Genomic DNA, 20,042 nt, shown 5'->3' with positions numbered 1-20,042 from the left:
GAAGTTTGTCCCTGGCTGGCAGTCAGATTTACTGTTTGCACCAAAGTAGACCATTATGCATAGATGTCCAGAGGTGAGTTTGTTGGTCCAGATATTTTAGATTGTATCCATAATCTTGGCCATAACTTTTGAATTATGATTGCGTACACTTTACTGTCGAGTTACTTCCTTTCCTTGAAGTGAAATTGATTTGCCTTCAGGATGAAATCACTCTTGCATGCGTAGCGAAGGCATGAGTAAGAGTCAGCGTCCACAGTAGTTTATTCAGACAACAAACAGACAGGTCAATAATTCTTGCTAGTGGAAATGTGGGGCCTGACATCAGGCAAACGAAAACAGAGGTCACCACACAATCATTTGTGTTTGTTGACAGATGAATATATATACATATAAATTGATATACAAGGTATGACTGAAGCTATGGTACATAAGGCTGAAGTGCTGACATTGTAATGCGTATGGTAATAAAGATACATGCAGCATTAAATAATATGAATGGAGATACACTGTATGTACAAAAGGTGTGTGATGTATGCTGTTTGTTGTGTCCATGTGTTTTGTGGGCAGAGATGAATATGTGAGGAGATTAGTGAGCCAGGTGAGATGGTGCTGTGTGGGGTCCGTAAGCAACCCCACAGGAACCCCCCCCCCCTTGGAGAGGCCTATGGTTGTAGGCCGGTGTCGGGGAAGTATGCTGGCTTTAGGTGGTTGATGGAGACCCACTTTGTCCTGTTGTCCACTGTCATCTTGTAGGCTTTGTTTCGTCTCAGGATGATGTGGTATGGTCCCGAGCAGGCTGGGGAGATGGGGGTTGGTGTGTGTGTATCTACTGTATGAATGCATAATTTGTATTCTACATCTCGTCAGGGATGTACACTTTTCTGGTCGCATGGTAGGCCATATTGACTGGCGTTATCCGTTTTACCACTTTTTGGGTGTCGGATGGAGATGTTGGGCTCGTTTGATCTTGAAAGACATCTGCTGGCAATATTAGTGCTTGGCTGTATAGGACTTCTGCTGGAGATGTGTTGAATGCTGCATGCAGTCGTTCGGAGGCCCAGTAAGAACCACAGTAACTCCTTTCTCCAGCTCCCGCCTTGACATCTGGCTGTGAGTGATGCTTTCAACAACCTGTGTAGCTTTTCGATGATGCTGTTAGCTTCTGGATCGTAGGCCATCGTGTGTGTTATCTTTGTCCTCAAACTGTCTGCGAGGGTGTTCCACAGGTCAAACATGAATTTGGCTCCCCTGTCACTCGTGATGATCTGCGGGACCCTATGCCTGCTGACCCATCCGATGAGGCTTTCATACAGCTTTCCGCCATCTGTTGCTCTATCGGGAATGGGTTGGGCCACCTGGTATTTCTGTTGTTGATGGTGAAAGGTATCTGCACCCCCTGGATGTGGGCGAGTCGGCGGTGTGTTGTGTAGAACTCTCCTATCCCACTCTCCATGTCCCTTTTGATTTTTGACGTCTGACATGGGATGCATTCTCTCATCCAGTTTTTTATGTCCTTTTTCATTCCCCACCAGATGTACCACTCTGCTATGATTCGGGCAGTTGACCAGCCTGATGGGTGGGACAGGTTGTGGGCTAGTGTGAAGGCTTTTCATCTGAATCCTTCTGTCAGGTAGGGGTGAGGGTGTCCAGCACTCATTTCGTAGGCGATGGTCATCACTCCACTGTATATTGACAGGTTGCTTCATGTAAGGGCGGGGTTGTCCCACTGCATTTGCTGTAGGTCCTCGCCGTCTCTCTGTGCTTCTGGTATTTTGGGATAGGCTATCCCGGCCTGGATGGTGTTGACGCAGTTTCTTAGTAGTGTGTCTCTGCCAGAGTGCTTGCTGAACCCTTCAAGTATTTGATGGTGCAGGGGTATTCAGCTATTTCTGACAGGTGCTGCTGTTGCCATGCTGACCATTATTTCTGCTGACTTTGTGAAGGCGTGCACCAAGGGTTGATGATCTGTTTGCACGATGTCGTCCCTCAAGCTTGTGGCGGAAGTGGCAGACAGCTTTGTAGACTGCTGGAAGGTCCCTGTTGAAAGCGGAGTATTTCTGTACCCCTGTCGTTAGCTTCTTGCTGAAGGACACCAGTGGATGACGACCATCATTGTCCTGCTCTAGTACGGCACCCATCTCTGTGTTAAGTCTGTTGTCAACATGAGGGACCTGTGGGGTAGAGGAAAAATTTATGTGGTTGCAGAGGTTAACACTTGTTTTGCTAAAAGAAATCTGACAAATTTAACTTTTTCTGGTTTCCTTGTAGGCCTTGATGTATTGGGCTCATAATTTGAGCAATGTTACGGATAAATCTATAATAATAGTTGATTAGTCCTGAAAATTCTTTGTACTGCTTTAATTATTGTTGTTTTGGGAAGCTGGTGATTGCTTTTACTTTTTCTGATAGGGTTTTTATGCCCTCTGGGCTTACTTGATGTCCCAGAAATTCCATCGTTTTCTTTGCCCATTTGCATTTGTCTTCCCTTACTGTTAGTCCTTTTGTCTGAGTATTTGCAGGACTTTTTTGACATCTTTAAGGTGCTGCTTGAGGTTGGGACTAAATATGAGGATATCGTCAACGTAGACCACGCAGAATGGGAGGTTGCCAAGCAGTTCATACACAAGTCTTTGGAAGGTTGCCCTTGAGTTGCAGAGGCCAAAACAGCTGTAGTTGAATGTGTAGGTGCCAGAGGTGTATTTTGGTGAAGATCTTTGCTCGTTCATCCGGTTTATGTCTGTGTTTGGCAACGGGTATCTGTCTGGCTGTGTTTTGACGTTTAGTCACCAGTAGTCTCCTCTCGGGCACCATGTTCCATGGGGCTCTGGTACCATGTGAAGGGGGAGGATTGTGCATGGGCTGGGGCTCTGGAATATTCTTGCGTTCTCCATCTCTTTGAACACTTGTTTGGTGTAGGCGAGCTTCTTGGGGGCTAAACATCTGAAACGTGAGTGGATCAGGTGGCTTGTGGTTTCTATATGGTGCTAGATGTTGTGTTTTGCTGGTTTGGATAAGTCGTACTGCAGGTGGTTTTTGAAGACCTCTTGGTAGTCTTGTAGAAGTTGTCAAATTTCCGGTGGAAGGGACAGGGGCTGCTGCGATGGGGCATATTTGTCGTTTCTGCTGCTGCAGTGACGGTGCTGTGGCAGTTTGTCTAATTGGCTACTGATGATATGTCATAGTTGTTTCCAGTTGTTTTCATGCTACATCCACTAGCAGGTTGTGTGCTGTTAGGAAGTCTGCTCCTCTAACAGTGCTATCGTCACATCTGCCGTGATGAAGGTCCAACTGTAGTCTTTCCTATTGAATGACACGTTCATATCCGCCTCCTGTACATCTTCAGTGGTGCTCCACCTGCTGTGGATATGTTCAGGTTGGTAGGTGAATTGGGGTTTAGGAGTTCTGTGTCTGACATGCTGTACCAGGAAGAAAGACAGCAGTGGGCAGGCACAGTTTCTCTTAAAAGGCAACCAGTGTGCTCACAACTGATGTTTAGTTGGATGGATTGCAGGTGTGACCTTCTTGCATATTTTTTGAAAACAGGCAGCCTTGGTCACATTTGCCGGCTTTTTCCTGAATCTCCAGTGGAAGTAGCACATCTCCTCGTGTGGTTTGTCTTTCTTCTGTCTGGTCTTCCTTTTTGATGAATTGCTTGGGGAGGAAGTTTCGTTTGTGGATGGTGGTGGCTGTCCCTCTGTGTCGCTGTTGGATTGTGTGTCAGTTGACTGTTGGGCCTGTTGTGATGCTGCTGCTGCTGCTGTTGGTGGCTGTGTGCACTCCACTGTCTTGTGGGCCATGTGCACTGCGTCAACCAACTTCAGGAATTCTTCGATTGTTATGGTGGAGGCATTGGGCATGGCTGCCACTGTTTGGCGGGTTAATCTTGTGAGGAGTACCTCTCGCACAAGGTCTAGGGATGACTCAGGTCGGCCGTCTGTGTCTGGTAGCTTGATGAGCCGCCACAACTGTTTGTAGACATGTGATGGCTGCTTGTCTCCTGTGGGTGGCCTGACAATTGAGGAATTTCTTGTCTCTTTGGGTGGGTGGCATGCTGAAGGATTTCAGCTGGTCCTTCGGCAATTCGTAGGTAACGGGTTTTTGAAGTTCTGCAAGCCATCCTGCGACTTGCTTGAAAATGTCGTCTGGCAGGAAATCGAGGATAGCATCTGCTTTGCATATTGAGGAGGTGATTTTCTTCGGTTGGAAGATTGTTTCGCCTTGAAGAACCAAGCTTCTGGGTTCAGGGGAGTGAATGGAGGTAGACATATGGAGGTGGCAACGATGATCTCGCTGGAGAGGCTGGCGTAGTTGGGGTTGGCTGGGTAGGTCATCTCCTTGGTCATCAATGTAGCGAAGGCATGAGTAAGAGTCAGTATCTACAAACTTACAAATTTATTGAGACAACAAACAGACAGGTCAGTCACTCTTGAGAGCGGAAATGTAGCGTCTGACACTAGGCGAATGAAAACGGAGGTCACCACACAATCATTTGTGTTTGTTGACAGATGAATATACATATAAATTGATATACAAGGCATGACTGAAGCTATGGTACATTTAACATGACTGTAATATGATTGGATATAAATGTACAGAACGTGTGTGATGTATGCTGCCTTTCTTGTGTCCGCATGTTTTGTGCCTGAAGATGTTGTGAAGAGATTAGCGAGCCGGGTGAGGTGACGGTGTGTGGGGTCCACCTGGGACCCTACACGTTTCTGGAAGTTCATCATTGGTGGATGATGGGGACATACATTGAATTAGCAGTCCTCAGAAAGCTTGATTTACTGGTATTTCTTCCCTATATCAGTAGGAAATAAGTCAGTGCCAAGTTATTCTACAGTATCAAAGATGTGAAAGTTGAAAATACAAGGGTTCAGGCTGCCAAGCAGAATTGTGAAGACCTTTCAAAGTATGTACTGGCATTTTATAATAGTATGAAATAAGATTGGAATTTTTTACCAAGGGTTTATGCTAATGATTTTTCCCTGGAATTTATTGACTGAAATGAAGGGTATGTGCTAGTATTATCATTTGAATAATACAGGGATTCATTCAGTTTTTATATACTTTCTGTGGTTTAGGTATGTTCTTTCAGCACGTTAAATTTTGAAGTCACTAGCTTATAAAGTTTTTATATGGAGTATAAAGTACAATCCTTACAATTTTATTAAAACCAAAACATTCGTTAAGGTGTAACGAAACTGTTGCTGCAAAGAAAAAAATTCACACTTTCACCTCTGGATTAGTAGCTTGTCCACTTTCTACCCTCTCACTTTATGGTGGTTCAAGTGAGTTTCCCCACTTAACAATTATTCTACTTTTTTATCGTGACGAGAGGATCTTTTCTCAGCAAGGTGCCAAGGAATTTCACACCTGGGGTATATGGTGGTCTTAATTATTGTTGTTAGTGGCAGTGTCGTCATCAGAATTCAGTTATGACTTGTGGAGCAAAGATTGCCTTCAGTTAAAGTATGATGGCCACACCCACTGAGGATTGTTTCGCCCAGTCTTGTAATTTAGAAAACGTGGAAGTTTTGTGAAGTCTGGTGTATGGCTAGTGTAGAAGAGGATAGGATTATTGAGGATTCTATTCAAGATAGTCCTCCAGCATCCTGTATTCCTTCTGCTACTAGCAATCAAGCGGCTGCTCCTTACTCTCATGGGGTTCAAGCTCCTTTAATTGAAGATGTAGATGTCCTTCAGCAAAATTTATCTTTGAATCGCTGCTATGATGAAAGAAATTTCAAGTAATGATTCACACAGATGGAACTTAATGTTGGTTATGTAGGCTTGCAAGCAGAGTCTGCCCTCTTATAGTCTTCTTACCCGCATTCCTGCTAGACTTCTCAAAGGGAAGATGGTAAGACGAAATGGTCACCCAAAACAGGTCCTGTGAAATAATTTTCATGGTACGGTACGCTTCAGACATCACACGTGTACATGACTTTGAAAAGTGATTTTATAGGAATATTGGACAGTTTCCACCTGTAAAGATTATTAAATGTATTTAAACCAGAAGTATCATCAAAAGATTTAGGTGTGCAGATAAAAATGAGAGTGCTTAGCCTGGTGGCTTGATCGTTGAGAAGGGTATGTATGCTCACTCAGTTGTTCCTGCATAGATAGGTACTTTCTTCTTCGGCGAAGAAGGCTTTAAATGAAGTGGAAGGATGGCCAGCAGAGAAAAGGGACCAAGGAAGATCTGCTTTCAGTTTTCCTCCCAGTCTATCTCGGGGTAGATACAGTCGTACGCCACAGGGGAAGCTCCTTCCTTGTGAGTTTCTGCCTCCTCCCGGGAGGACTTCAGGGTTGATAGATTCGGCCAGAAGATCATCGTTAACGTCAGCAAAGATCATGTTCTCCACATTGGAGCTGGCTCATCTCTTGAAAAACTTGTTTAAAGTGTTTGAAGTTATGAGCTTCTTGGATTGGTTAGTGGGTGAAGTTATGAGCTTTCTGGATTGGTCAGTGGGTGCTCTGGCACTTTAGGTTAGAGACTGCACTGTTTTGCCCAGGATTCTTCTACAGACTGGCTTGGAGTTCTTTTTTGTATTGACAGGGGTATCAGGGATGGCTCCCAAGAATTCACTTCCCTTTATGCTTTGGGAATACTGAAGAAAGAGAGCTTTGGTGCTGATTCACTTCTAAGGGAGTCACTCCCTTGCAAAGATTGGCGTTCTTGTGTTCTCCCTTAGATTGTCGTCATCTATTTTCGCAAGCTGCAGTTCTTAGTATCACCTCTGATCTCCAAAATAAGAGTACCCAAGATCCTTTGGCCCAATCCTCTAGACACCCGAAGGAGAGGGCTCTTTTGGTTCCAGGACAGTAACACATCTACAGACGCATCTGTTTCGGAGTGGCAGGCAAAGGGCTCACGCCAGACCAAGGCCTAACGTCTGTTTCATGCCATGCACCATTAAGAAGTCTGCCTCTAGATCTTCCTCTCGGAAGTGAGGACAATGTCCTCCGTACTCATGTAGGAGCCAGGCTCATTCTCTTCTGGGAGCATTGGGAAGAGAAGGGAGCAGAATCTTGGATAGTCATTGTCCTGAGGGAGGGTTACACCATCTTCGTGGATAAGCCTCCTTTATTCAGCACGCCTGTCGCATTGACAGCCTACTCTTTAGGCTTAAAGAGTTTTGTAGCCTATCAGGAAGTTTATCCCTCATCAGGAAAGGAGCAATAGAGACAAAGACATTTATTCCCTAGAATTCTACAACCAACTGTTTGTAGTCCTCAAGTCATCAGGAGGTTGGAGACCCATCTTAGATGTCAGCGCCCTGAATGTTTCCAGAAGACAAAATGTGGATGACGTCCATCTATATGAAGGACACATACTTCCACGTTCCTATCCATCCAGACTCAAGGAAGCACCTCAGGTTTGTTTTTGAGGGCAGGGTGTTCCAGTTTCGTGCTCTATGTTTGGTCTCTCGACGGCTCCCCAGCTTTTCACCAGAGTTCTTGCTCCCTTTGCAAAGTGGCTCCATCTTATGGGAATCAAGATATCCCTTTACCTTGACGATTGGCTCCTTTAGGCTCGATTGAGAGGGCAGTCTACAGAGGACCTTCGGAGAACCCTGCTCCTGGCCCAGGACTTGGGCCGTCTCATCAGTGTACAGAAATCTCAGCCGACTCCTTCTCAGGAGATTCATTATTTAGGGATGAGGATAGACTTACAGGGTTTTTGGGCTTTCCCAGCCCTGAGGAGAGTCTGACTATTGACAACTGCTCAGCCAACAAATGGATGAGTCTTCTGGGCACCTTGTTTTCCATAGAACAGTTTGTCTCCCTAGACAGGCTCCATGTGAGACCTCTACAATTCTTTCTGAGGGTCAGCTGGAACAAGAAGAATCTCCCAGACGTTCGTTTTCCTGTAACAGCCGGGATAAAGAAAGACCTCCATTGGTGGAATTGCGGAAGAAGACCGTCAGAAGGGAAGTCTCTTCTCCCTCTGAACCCCAACCTAGAGTTCTTCTCAGATGTGTCGGATCTAGGTTGGGGGAGCTCTTCTAAGGAGCAAAGAAGTCTCCGGGACATGGTCCCAGAAGCAGAAATCCTGGCATATAAACATCAAGGAATTAAGGCAATACACCTAGGTATTCAATCCTTCACATCGGAGATGTGCAACAAGACAGTGGCAGTCCACTCAGACAGCAAAAAGTAAGGGGGAACTCACTCCTTCTCCCTATACAAATTGCGAGAGACCACCTCAGGACAGACCAGAACAACAACAGAGTAGTGACTGGTTTTATTCAAGGCAGGCTCAATGTTTGGGCAGAGGAATTGAGCTGCCAGAAACAGGTTCTCCCCATGGAGTGGACACTAGCCTCTGGTCTGCTTAGAGCTCTGGAAACTGTGGGGGAACCCAGTATTGGATCTTTTCGCTACTTCCAGAAACCATCGTCTCCCAATGTTCTGTTCGTCAGTCCCGGATCCTCTAGCATGGGCAACAGATGCCATGTTACAGGATTGGTCGAACAAAGAACTCTATGCCTTTCCACCATTCAGTTTGATGAGACAAGTAATAACAAGTTTCAGTCTCACAAAAATGTTTCAATGATTTTAATAGTACCAGTTCTCAGATGGTTATCCGGGCCTCGTTTTGAGCGACATAGTTCTCAGATGGTTATCTGGGCCTCGTTTTGAGCCCAGACAGTTATAATTTCATTACGAGGCATAACTAGAAAGACCCTCTTTCTGGTTGCTTGCCTGGCAACAGTGAAACAGGCCAGTGAAATTCATGCTTTGGATAAGAGAGTTCGCTTCTCGTAAGGGAATGCAGTTTGTTCTTTTTCCCTGGGATTCTTGGCTAAGAATGAGACACTGTCTAAGCCCTGGTCCTGTTCTTTTATAATTAATAAAAGCCTGACTGATATATTGGGTCCAGATGAAGGGGAGAGAGCTCTTGTCTTGTGAGGGCACCTAAGTATTACCTTCGCAGAACGAGGGAAATTTGTGGATCTTCAAGCAGTCTTTGGTGTCGAGTGAAGAACCCCTCACACCTTATGGCTAAGAATCCCCTGGCATTCTTCCTCAGAGACCTTATCTCGAAGCTCATTCCTTAGTTGGAGATGATGTTTTTCCCTCTTGTAAGGTTAAAGCTCATGAAATAAGGGAGGTTGTCACTTCGTTGGCGTTCAAACATAATATATTCCTCTCATTTATCTTGCAATTGACATTCTGGAAGTGCAAGTTGGTATTCGCTTCCCGTTACTTGCGTGATATTTAAACAGTTTATGGGAAGTGCAGACCTTGGGTCAATTTTCCGTGGCTGGCATGGAGAAGGAAACTTAGGAAGCAACACTTCCTTCCTATTATCTCTTCATCTTGCATAGGGTGTTGAGTCTTGGGGGAGCCTGGGGGTACTGTGTACCTGGAGTACCCTCCAGTTTTTAATGTTTGGGTGGTGGTTTTATTGTTTTTGTGGTATAGGTGACTGTCTTTGTTCTGGTTGTATTTTGTGGTACTGGTCCCAGGGCAGGGCCATCTTGTATTCTTTGCTAGCCATCAGAATTTGTCCTTTGCTGCAAAGGACCCACTGCAGTAGTAGGCGCTTCATGGCTATACCGCCTCGCCTACCAGAGGCATTATCTACCTGCAGCAGCTCTTATCGGGTAAGGAAACAACAAATATTGAATCAGTGTTAGCCACTTTTCTATTCTCAAATTCATTACCAGTTGCATCCTAATGTTTTGGGGTAGATGTGTCCACTCCTGTCAGTGTGGGAATCAGCTATGTAATTGCTTGGTAATTTACTTGTATAAAAATGACATTTTCATAATATAAAGTTTTATATATACTTACCCAGTAAATACATGATTGGAACCCTCCCTCCCCTCCTCTTGGACACGAGGACATAAACAAATTGAAGCTCTTTGCTAAGTTCCTCCCTCTCCCCTGAAAGTGGGCAGGGCAAGTCACCTACCCAAAACAAACTAGTGCGACCTGTAAATTGCAAAATTTTAGCTGCCGAGTGTGTGAAACACCAGCTATGTAAATACTAGGTAAGTACTGTATATATAAAACTTTTTTATAAAAATGTTTTTAAATTCTGCTTTGATAATTTACTTTTAAAACGAATCTCCAAAATGCATTTCATTTAGCAACTCATGGCTGTGATGATGTCGGTAAAACTTAATACGCCGATGATTTTAAGAATGTAAATATTAGCAGAATGCACATGGCTTATGTTTACTATGTTCATAAATTATAATATGATTTGACAATAATGTATGAAATATAATTGGATACAGTTTGTAAAAATGTTTTAATAAAATTATCATTATTCTTAATACAACTATATTTTGACTTTTGCAAATATCTGTCAGTGTGACAACCTAACTGGGCAAATAGTCTCTCTCTCTCTCTCTCTCTCTCTCTCTCTCTCTCTCTCTCTCTCTCTCTCTCTCTCTCTCTCTCTCTCTCTCTCTCTCTCTCTGTGCATATCTTTGATAATTGTTCAGTTGTTTTTGTAGGGAGTGGGATGGGGTAACACTTGGGAGAACATCCATAACTTTGGTTTTAATTAAATTTAATTTCACCACTTTACCGTGTGAAGTCATGCTTGAAACATCTGTTTTGCAAGATTTTTTTATATATATATTATATATATATATATATATTATATATATCTGTTTTATATATATATTTTTATATATATATATATATATATATATATATATATATATATATATATATATATATATATATATATATATATATATATTTATATATATAAGGGTGAAAATGCCATAATGGTGCTTTATCTCAAGTAACAATGCTGTCCATATGCCATCAGAACAAGCAAAAAAATTTTTTTAGATGTTGAATAGTTGGTTATGGAGAATTATGTATTGAATGGAATCAAATTTAACTTGAACTCTAAATTCAATAAATTTTCAGCTAGAAATAATTTTGGAGAATCCTACAAATTTTATTTTTTTGTGCAGGATCTGCGAAATGATGCCACTACAATCAAGGAACTCCAGAAGATGAAACAAGAGCCTGTTAAGCCTGAAGAAGGTCGCAATATGGCGGAAAAGATCAATGCATTTGCCTATCTTGAGTGCTCAGCGAAAACTAAAGAAGGTGTTAGGGAAGTATTTGAAACTGCTACAAAGGCTGCTTTAGCTGTTAAGAAGAAGAAGAAGCGACCTTGCACGCTTCTCTAAGGTGAGGTTTTGTAACTTTGTGGTACAGAGACACCTCAGCTGACGGACTCTTTGGAGGTCTGCCCTCCCTGTTAAGTGACAAAATCTGCTAAATAACAAAGATTAGTAAATACCCAACACAATACTGTGCCCTGGAGCAACTCGCTTAGCTTCTAGTGAGCAATAATTCCATCTAAAATTACAAATAGCTTATCTTGACCAATATTTTGATAATTTCATTGTCTATATTTATTCACTTACTCAGTTTCAGATGTAGATCTGGAAACAACAGAAAGCATTGAGATAAACAACTGATCGAGAAATATCTGTTTGCTGATGTGTTACCATAGCTAATGAACATTTATTTAGAGTAGCATTACAGTTGTCGATTTGTTAAAAACTTGCTAATTCTGAATAGTTACTTCTATAAGTATCACAAAAGTATATCACTAAAGCTGCTGCTTGTAACTGCGGCTGAAGGAACGAATAAAGTGCAGGCTGCAAAAGGTTTTGGATAGGCGAAAGCGACGTCAGAAACTGATGCAATCATAGTTTTACTTCATTTAAATACAAAGACATATCACCGAATTTTGCCTCATTTAGCAGCTAACAGTAATGATCTTGGTAAAACCTAATTAGTTGATGATTTTGAGAATGTAAACATTAACAGGATGCAGATGGCACATAATCACAATATTTATATTTTATATGATGAGATGATGGTAATAAGTATTACTGTATTTACAATAATTTGATGAGTATCATTGCTTTACATACAACTGTATTATTTGGCTTTCCTAAGGTTAATGTTAGCGTTGCATATACAAACTTTTTATAGGTTTTATTAACGGTGATTTGCGGTAGTGTGATTACTCCTGTATCACTATACTCTACACTGTAGTTAGAACTTTTAGAACATGAGAAAAGATAATCACATACTTTACTTGCAAAACCAAAAACTTGTAAGTACAATTTTTTTCCTTGCTATACGAGTCCATTAAGTAATGAATTCCGTGAAGTTGAGGTGTCTGTGTAATTAGGTTTTATCTAGTAATTGCAAAATGCAAGAAAAAATATATTGTAGCTTTGCAATCATTACTTGCCTTATCATGTCTGTAGGTTTCAAATTGTATACGTTATGTACTGGCATCTTTAGTTTGGTTGTCAAGAAACTGGTGTAGTGGCTGTATTTTACAAGATATGGATAGGATTTAGTCTGCTTAGTACTTCTAGTTGATTGCATTTGTATATATTTTGGTATTTTTTCGTGGCATATAAATTTAAGTAGGATGACATTATATCCAAACTGGTAACTAATGTTACAACATTGCATGATTTTATTATCCTTATTTTAGGGAGCTGACATATGAACTTTCCAAGTAGGGACTAATTTTTGTGGAGAAGCAATTCATTACATTCTATTAAGACGTTGGATTGGTGCAAAACTGAAAATCATGCAGAGTTCTCTAAAACTAGGAGTGATTATCATTTGGGGCTCTTCATTCAGTTGTCTCTCGACCTTTTCACTGCACGGGACTGATCTGCTCAGTCAATAAAAGGTCTCATCTATGACGTTGGACTGATCTGCTCAGTCAGTGAAAGGTCTCATCCATGATGTTGGACTGATCTCCACAGTCATTAAAAGGTCTTTCCGTGACATGGGACTGATCTCGTTCATTATTCTTTTGGTTCTAGTCAGGCAGCTCGTAATAGATAACGCGTTACCCTCATCATTTTGAGGAGCTTTTGTCTATATTCTAGCGACTAAGGGCAACACTTGATTTCCAACTTAAGGTAATCTCAGGACAAGGGCTAGACTCTGTGACCATCAAAATGCCATAGAAGAAGGTGATTTTCTAGATGATGAAGTTAGGAAGATGCTTTTATTTGGAAATGACAATGATAGTAGTAGACTTGAACGGTTAGATAGTTCTGATAGTGACAGTAGTGAATATGGTGATATTTATTATATCGTTATAGACAAACCTACCTTAGATAATTTTTTGACTTCAGGTTTTATCAGAGATGATCGTGGATCAGAGGAAATGACAGAGGAGGAAGCAGATTTGCCAAGCACCAGATGTGGTGTGAGTAAACAAAGAAAGCGTGATCAAATTTGCAAATGGAAGACCATTGAAGATTCAGTTTGTTAAAAATCACTGCTCTGAAACTCTTATTGATGATTAAATTGACATTTTCCACTGAAGTCAGATCTTATTTTAATGTTTTTTTGAGGGATTTCATGATGGAATTTTTGGCCAAGAGCATGCATTCAGGTTTCTAATAAAGATTTTCAAACTGAGTAACAAAATTGACATTACTCTGTGTTTTGAGAGGTTTCTCACTGAAATGAATGAACAATAAAAGCTACGTGATACAGTATTGAATAAATACTTACATATCGTTTGCATATTTTATCACTCTACTCTAATAAAACATTATAATAACATAGTAGTAATGTTATAACAGTAATGAAAATAATCGTAGTGCAAATACAAAAAGGGAGGAAGTTAGATACATGACTAGCATGACACTGATCTTGTCACTAGTGGTGATAACAGGCTCACAGAGAAAGGGTTAATGGTTTTCCATGCTCTTCTATATTGTGCACTACTAGCTGAATTCCATTACCACCAACTCCCAAACTGCACTCTCCCAAGATTTTTGGACCTTCCCACTTATTCTGCTGTGGCCATAGTTGAACATTTTTCATAAATGCTCCTCCATTCTCATGATAGCAACCATCTCAATATATGTTTGATAATTGAACACCTTATCATTCCTCTGGTTCAGTAGTGATGTGATGGTCCTTGTGCATTTCACTCATGAATTTTCACACTTACAAGTCTCATTTTTGGAATTATTTTTCGTACATTAAATGTCACATTTTCAGAACCTCAGTTATCTGTTCTCTTTCCACTTTGTCCATGTTCTTCATACTTGTTGTGGTTTCATAATTCAGTATGGCACCAGGGTGCAAGAGAAGGCGTATGTACTAAGGGGTCAAATATTTCACCTCTGAGAAACAACTTTTTTGACTATTTACCATTAAACTGCTGTCTCTTGTGCATTGCAGGCACCCAAATTCACTTTTCTTGATGTAAACTATGCTATTCTAATCATCATCTGTGATTCCAGGTGTGTTTTTGAGAAGGCAAGTACCATATAAGGGTTAAATGCAAGAGAAGGCATGTACTAAGGGTAAAATGCAAGTGAAAAAGCACCTCAAACTTGTTGGGCTACTAAATCTATTCTTGAGTGAAACAACTTTTATCCATGACTTAATATTAATTTATTTGTATTTACAAGTGAGTCAGGTCTGGTAAAAAGATAAAAACCATAAATACAAAAACAAGCCAAAAGGCAGCACTAAACAAAAGCAAGTTAAACAAAAGTAGCTAAAAAAAAAAAAAGGCAAAACAGGCAGAAAAAATACCAAACATACGTCCTCCAGCCCTCAGCTGCACAACAGGGACAAAAATCACCAACCAGAATTTGTCATCAAAGATGAGCAGCCAGTGGTTTATTGAAAACTCAAAAACTGGTCTTGATGGTTGTTTTACGTGAGTTGCATATATGTGAAGTTTATTAAACTCTTAAACTCACTCCCTAACAAATTCAGCTGAGAAACACCACTTTCTACACCATCACATGGTAACTGCAAGTGTAATAGGAAGTGTAGGCAATAGTATACAGTCCAGCGTCTTCAAACCAGCTCCCTTGGGACCAGGCCATACCTTGACCACAGAAAATCCCAGATGACAGAAATCACCCCAAAAAAACCATATGTAAACAAAGTATTGCCAGCTCATTCCACACACAAATATTTAAATTATAAATTGCTGTGTTATCAGAAGTAGAACAAAGCTTATGAATAATCACTTGTCATTCATGAGGTTAGTTCCTTATGAAAATTCTGGCCTGGAAATGCTTACACCTTTGGTTCTTCGGAGCTTAAACCATTTTAAATGTGCACTGTCAAGTTCTGATCTCCTGGCACTTTCCAATATTTTCTGGCACTTCAAACATTTCTGGCTTTTGTTTTCAGCAAAAACCTACATGAGATCAGAAGATACACAAGTATGTATGCAAATTACAGTTCTTCCGTATGTTGTATGTTTTTGAGTTTCACAGAATGTTTTTGTTAGTAATAAACTGTGCATGTACACTTGGAAAACACAATCTCTGACCCACATAGGTGGTGCTCCGAGTTTATGAGCTGGGCCTTTCTGGACAGATTCTATCCTCCCCTCCCCCTTACCCCTTTCCTAACTACAACATGGCAGTTTTGGCATTTTTTCTTCATTTCGATATTGTAGGGGTTGTAGAATTCAACACAGTGTTTTATCTATATAATCATACCATGACTGCTTTGCATTATATGCAGCAAAATCATAAAAAAAAAAGCCAAAAGCAAATCTGGAAGAGTTCAAAAGGTGTTTGAGTGTGTTTCAATCCGTGATAGTTGGTGTTGCCCGCCGTCCAGAAAGGTCCTGCTCATAAAGTCGGAGCACGATGTAGGTGGGTCGGAGATTGTGGTTTCCGAGTGTACAGTAACGGAGCAAGCTTCAGTTTCGAAATCCCCCCCATGAAAAGTGTGGCACCACTCATGAATTGATGGCGACCAATGCAAAAACGTTCTGGACCATGGGAGCCCCCGGACCACGGAATGCCAATTTTTTGAGGTCAGACTTTACATATTGCTTGACAAGAGAAAAAATTTTTAGGAATCAGTCCCCATTTCTAGTCAGGTAGTTGATTTATGAGGCCAGTTTCTTTTGTCATTTGAGTGCATTTGGGGGGAGGAAGATTTGGTAAATCTGTGAGTAATTTTTTGACCCACAGAATTTCATCTCCTTTATATTATAAACATTTTGTCCCTTAAACTTTAAATCTAGTACTGAGTAATGAAACTGTGGGGTTTATTTTTTTAAAGCTTTATTATTTTGGGAAACTTTATCAGCCCAGAATAAAAAAATAAGACTGGAGAGTGCCCTTATTCATGGTATTAAAAAGAATTAAATTGTGCTAACCAAAGCAAGTTTTTTTGGTGGTGACCTATGGAGCAGCTGGTTGGGAAAGGTTTGGCCTGGGACAGGTGTATTTTTTGTTGTTGATATGCTTGCAGAATATCATGGTTTTGAGACTTTCATCTGTTGAGTCTCTGTCTCCAATTGTCATGTGCACTTGAAGCACTTCATTATAAATAAAATAAAAATTATTAGAAAAAAAAATTGTAACTTGGTAAAATTAGTATATTTTTACCTCAATTTTTTGGAAATATTCACTTTCAACTTCCTGAGGAAGGTACAGAAAATTTTTTAGAATTTTTTTTCTTGTACCAACCTGAAATTTAGCTCAGTCTAGGGATGTGCTATGTTTAAACTGTCCTGTAAGGGTTAAACAAAAAAAAATTTTTTTTTCCTGAGGAAATTAATTGTTGTACATGACGAGCAAATTCAAAATACCTTGTGCGATGACTTTTTTACATCCCCTTTCTATCTATGTAAATAATGATCATGAATAATAATGAAACAAACACCTGGAACACTGTATTCACACAAGTATAAACACAAGCAACTGCATGTGTAATAAACTTGATTGGCTGACTATGCATTGTCCTCTGTTCACTACTGTCTGTCATTGTCGTCACTTATTTCGCCATTGGAAGGGATCACGAGTGTTGGTAACTCTCGAGTACTTATGTGTATATAGAATTATCATTTATATCTGAAATATTTAATGATTATAATTAGTAAATATGAAGCTCAGTTTCAAAATGTTATTCTGCCATCAATATGAATAGTTAAAAATCCTTTGATTCATAAAAACATTCTGTGGGCTGATGAACAACCTAGGGTTGGAATGCCTTCTTGCTAAGGGGTTTTCTTTATCCTCTAGAGTGCTTAGTGGGTAGACTTAACCCCTTGTGGACAGAATGCTATTTGAATGAATTTTGTGGGAAATCATTCTAATTGCTTCAGTGGGCTATAAATGACAACATGGCTATACTCAGACCTCAGTTCAGTGTTGGGGTAGAACAATAGTCACCATAAGATTTCTTGGGGAAGGTGTTACAACTACTTGTCCCAGTACATCTGTATATTTGTCCATAAATTTACTCATGGAAAGTTGCTATTTTAAGTTATCCTACATGATATAATGTAGCTGTAATGGTAATTTTGCAATATCAACTACAACAATTATTAGAACATTTTTGACGCATGAAAGTTAGCTGGTATTTTTAAGAGTCTCGGGAAATAGACCCATGGTTGGAAATATTTGTTTTCAACTTCCTGTGGTGGGGTAAAGTACAGATAATTTTTATAATTTTTCTTTTATACCTTGGGCATTTGTATATATCTTTCCATTGATTTGTTTTTTAAAAAATGGCAAACCATAAAGTTTGCCCAGTCCAGGGCATTTGTTAATATATATTGAGCTCTGCTTGTGACAGTTAATGGCTAAACACAATAATGTACTTAGCCTTTTCCGGGGGTAACTTCAGAGGAAGAAGAGAGAAAGTTCCATAGGTGGTTGATGTTGAGAGGAAGTACTTGGACATTCTCCTTACACCAGTCTCCGAATCACTGGGCTAATCATGTCTTCAAGAGGCACTATGGTGTTTGTAGTTTCTTTTCAGGTTACATTTTAATTGAGAGCAAACAGTTTAGCATTGTGAAATGGTTTGATCGTGGGTTCCTTCTTATTCATCTCATAGACTAAGGATGAGGCCATGTGTGCAATGTGCAATGTCCTTTTAAGTGTACCCTTGCGATCCTTCAATGATTGGGCTGTAGGAAAGGTCAGACCTCTGTAAAAGTCTGTTTAGATTCACAGCAGTTCTTCATCCATAAGTTTTTCTGGCCGTTTCATCCCCCAATTAAGTTTTGGCTCCCCTCTCCCTTTCCCATTTTTTGTTTGCAAGGCAGTGCTTGAGTGGGCAAATCACCTTACTGTAAGCCTGATACATCTTGGGCCAGTGGAATGCATTGGCTGGCCAGCTCAGTCACTGGGGCCAAGTTGTGTGGATGGATTGGTCTTTGCGCTTACATGTAGCAGAGAAGCTGCTTAAGTGTTGTGGAACCATGGTGATTAGACCTTTAGCCATGTGACCAAACAGGAAGCTCCCAGTGTTTTACTAGCCAGTACTGGATCCTTGAGTTGTGATGGAAGACAGCATTAACTCCCTTGGAATATCCTTCACCCTGGTGGCTCCATGCTTAACTGCAAGCCTGCTGTTATCCTGATCTGCTGTCCCTTTTTGTAAGGGGATTGAGAGAACTCCCCTTATGGCACACTGTGCTTCAGCATCCACACCTGCCTAGTTATCACCAGTACATGCAATCTCTTGCACTATGTGGCTGAAGACTATGCACCTGCTTCTGTGAGCAAGAGACTTTTTTCACAGGATTGCTTGAGAGATCTTTGGTACTGTGAGTAGTTCTATAGCTGGTGTTTACCAGTCAAAGTAAGTCATCTTTAAGGTCAACGGTTGTCAGCTGGGTATCTCTTTGGTTGGAGCCACTACTCAGTAGATTGTGCATTTTATAATCTACCTTTTCCCTATGTTCAGCTCTCTCTCTCTCTCTCTCTCTCTCTCTCTCTCTCTCTCTCTCTCTCTCTCTCTCTCTCTCTCTCTCTCTCTCTCTCTCTCTTTGTGTGGTTAAGGGCTGCTGCTCAGCCCGTTCCCAGGCTTGCAGTGTCATGTAACTTGTCTTTTGTAGTCTCGCCAAAGCACCTTACAAGCTCCTGAGAAAGGCAAGAGATAGGTTTTAGGCTTAAGACTTCTGCCAGTGTTAGCATTGGTGATCTACTGAGTAGTGGCTCTAGTTGAAGCCACTATTCAGTAGATCGTGCAGTTAATAGTCTACCTTCATCATGGTAAGCTCCTCTTTGTGTTTGTGGTTAAGGCTGCTCAGCCCTTTCCCAGGTCTTTTATGTTAGGGCTTGGACCACCGGGCAGTGGTGGAAGTCTTCATGTTAAGGAGCTTTGAACAGTCTTGCCATCTGAATAGCTTGCAGTGTCATGTAATTCTTATCCTTTGCTGTCTCACCAAGGTGCCTTAAGAGCTCTTGAGAGAGGCTAGTGACAGAGATTTTAGGCTAAAGACTTCTTGCTAGTGTTAGCATTGGTGAAGAGAGCAGGCGAATTATTCGCTTCCCTACTTAAAGCAGCACTTGGGGAGTTGGGATCCCTCACATTTTCATATGTTCCTTAGTTCATTGTAAAAACTCGAAACATAACAGTTCCTTACTTGAGAGATCCTTCTCTAACCCCTTCCTTCGGGAATTTGTAAATTAGTGAGGTTGTGCTCTAGGCTTTGATGCCTTAGACCTGATTGTTGACAACTGTTTATAGTACCAGCAGACACAAGGAGGAAGAATCCAACAACACAAAGTCATTCTGGCTTCAGGAAACCATATGGGTATGGGTTGTAGGGTGAGGGTGTCAACTCTAACCTGGGTGAGGGCTTATGAAGTCAGGGACATGCCTTGTCCCTGGCAGTCTTGAGAAACTTCAAGGTGTCACAGGTACTTGGGACAAATGCGTGGTGCCATCAAAGCACCTTTACCTCTTTCTGTATTAGGGTCATTACTGACAGTTCCGAGGTTACGTTCTCTGTAGGACCTGTGATGTCTGCTCAGTGTGGTGGTACCTTTCTCTTTATTTTTAGCCCAGGAGTCAATGATCGTATAGCTGGTTGAGCTGATGCAGATGAGTTAACTGCAAACTCTGACTGTCGTAAGTTTCATTATGGGGGAGTCTTGGTTAGCATAGTATTAGGGTTTTTGTGATATGCTGTCGTCATAGCTAGTCTTCCTTTTTTACACAGTAAACTCTAGTTTTCCCTTTATCATAGATTTAGGGGTAAATACGCCACATGA

The 20,042-nt window shown here is 41.0% G+C and overlaps 1 protein-coding gene across 14 annotated transcripts in view; it reads left to right on the top strand.

Annotated features, from left to right (window-relative positions):
* Rho1 (ras-like GTP-binding protein Rho1) overlaps positions 1-20,042 on the top strand; it is a 208,137-nt gene that overhangs the window by 184,457 nt on the left and 3,638 nt on the right. For 11 of the 14 annotated variants that reach the window (XM_067134681.1, XM_067134685.1, XM_067134682.1 and 8 more), the window contains one exon: positions 10,953-11,175. In XM_067134681.1, coding sequence (XP_066990782.1) covers positions 10,953-11,174 — 222 coding nt within the window. In that variant the 3' untranslated portion in view covers position 11,175. Of the gene's footprint in view, positions 1-10,952; positions 11,176-13,166; positions 14,476-14,672; positions 16,398-20,042 lie in introns of those variants that run through there. The other 3 variants (XR_010858447.1, XR_010858448.1, XR_010858446.1) reach the window with 1 other exon arrangement.

The sequence above is a fragment of the Macrobrachium rosenbergii genome, chromosome 36, assembly GCF_040412425.1.
Source record: "Macrobrachium rosenbergii isolate ZJJX-2024 chromosome 36, ASM4041242v1, whole genome shotgun sequence".
NCBI classification, from domain to species: domain Eukaryota; kingdom Metazoa; phylum Arthropoda; class Malacostraca; order Decapoda; family Palaemonidae; genus Macrobrachium; species Macrobrachium rosenbergii.
The sequence above is the reverse complement of the archived record's forward strand: the minus strand, read 5'-3'. Positions and strand labels throughout refer to the sequence as shown.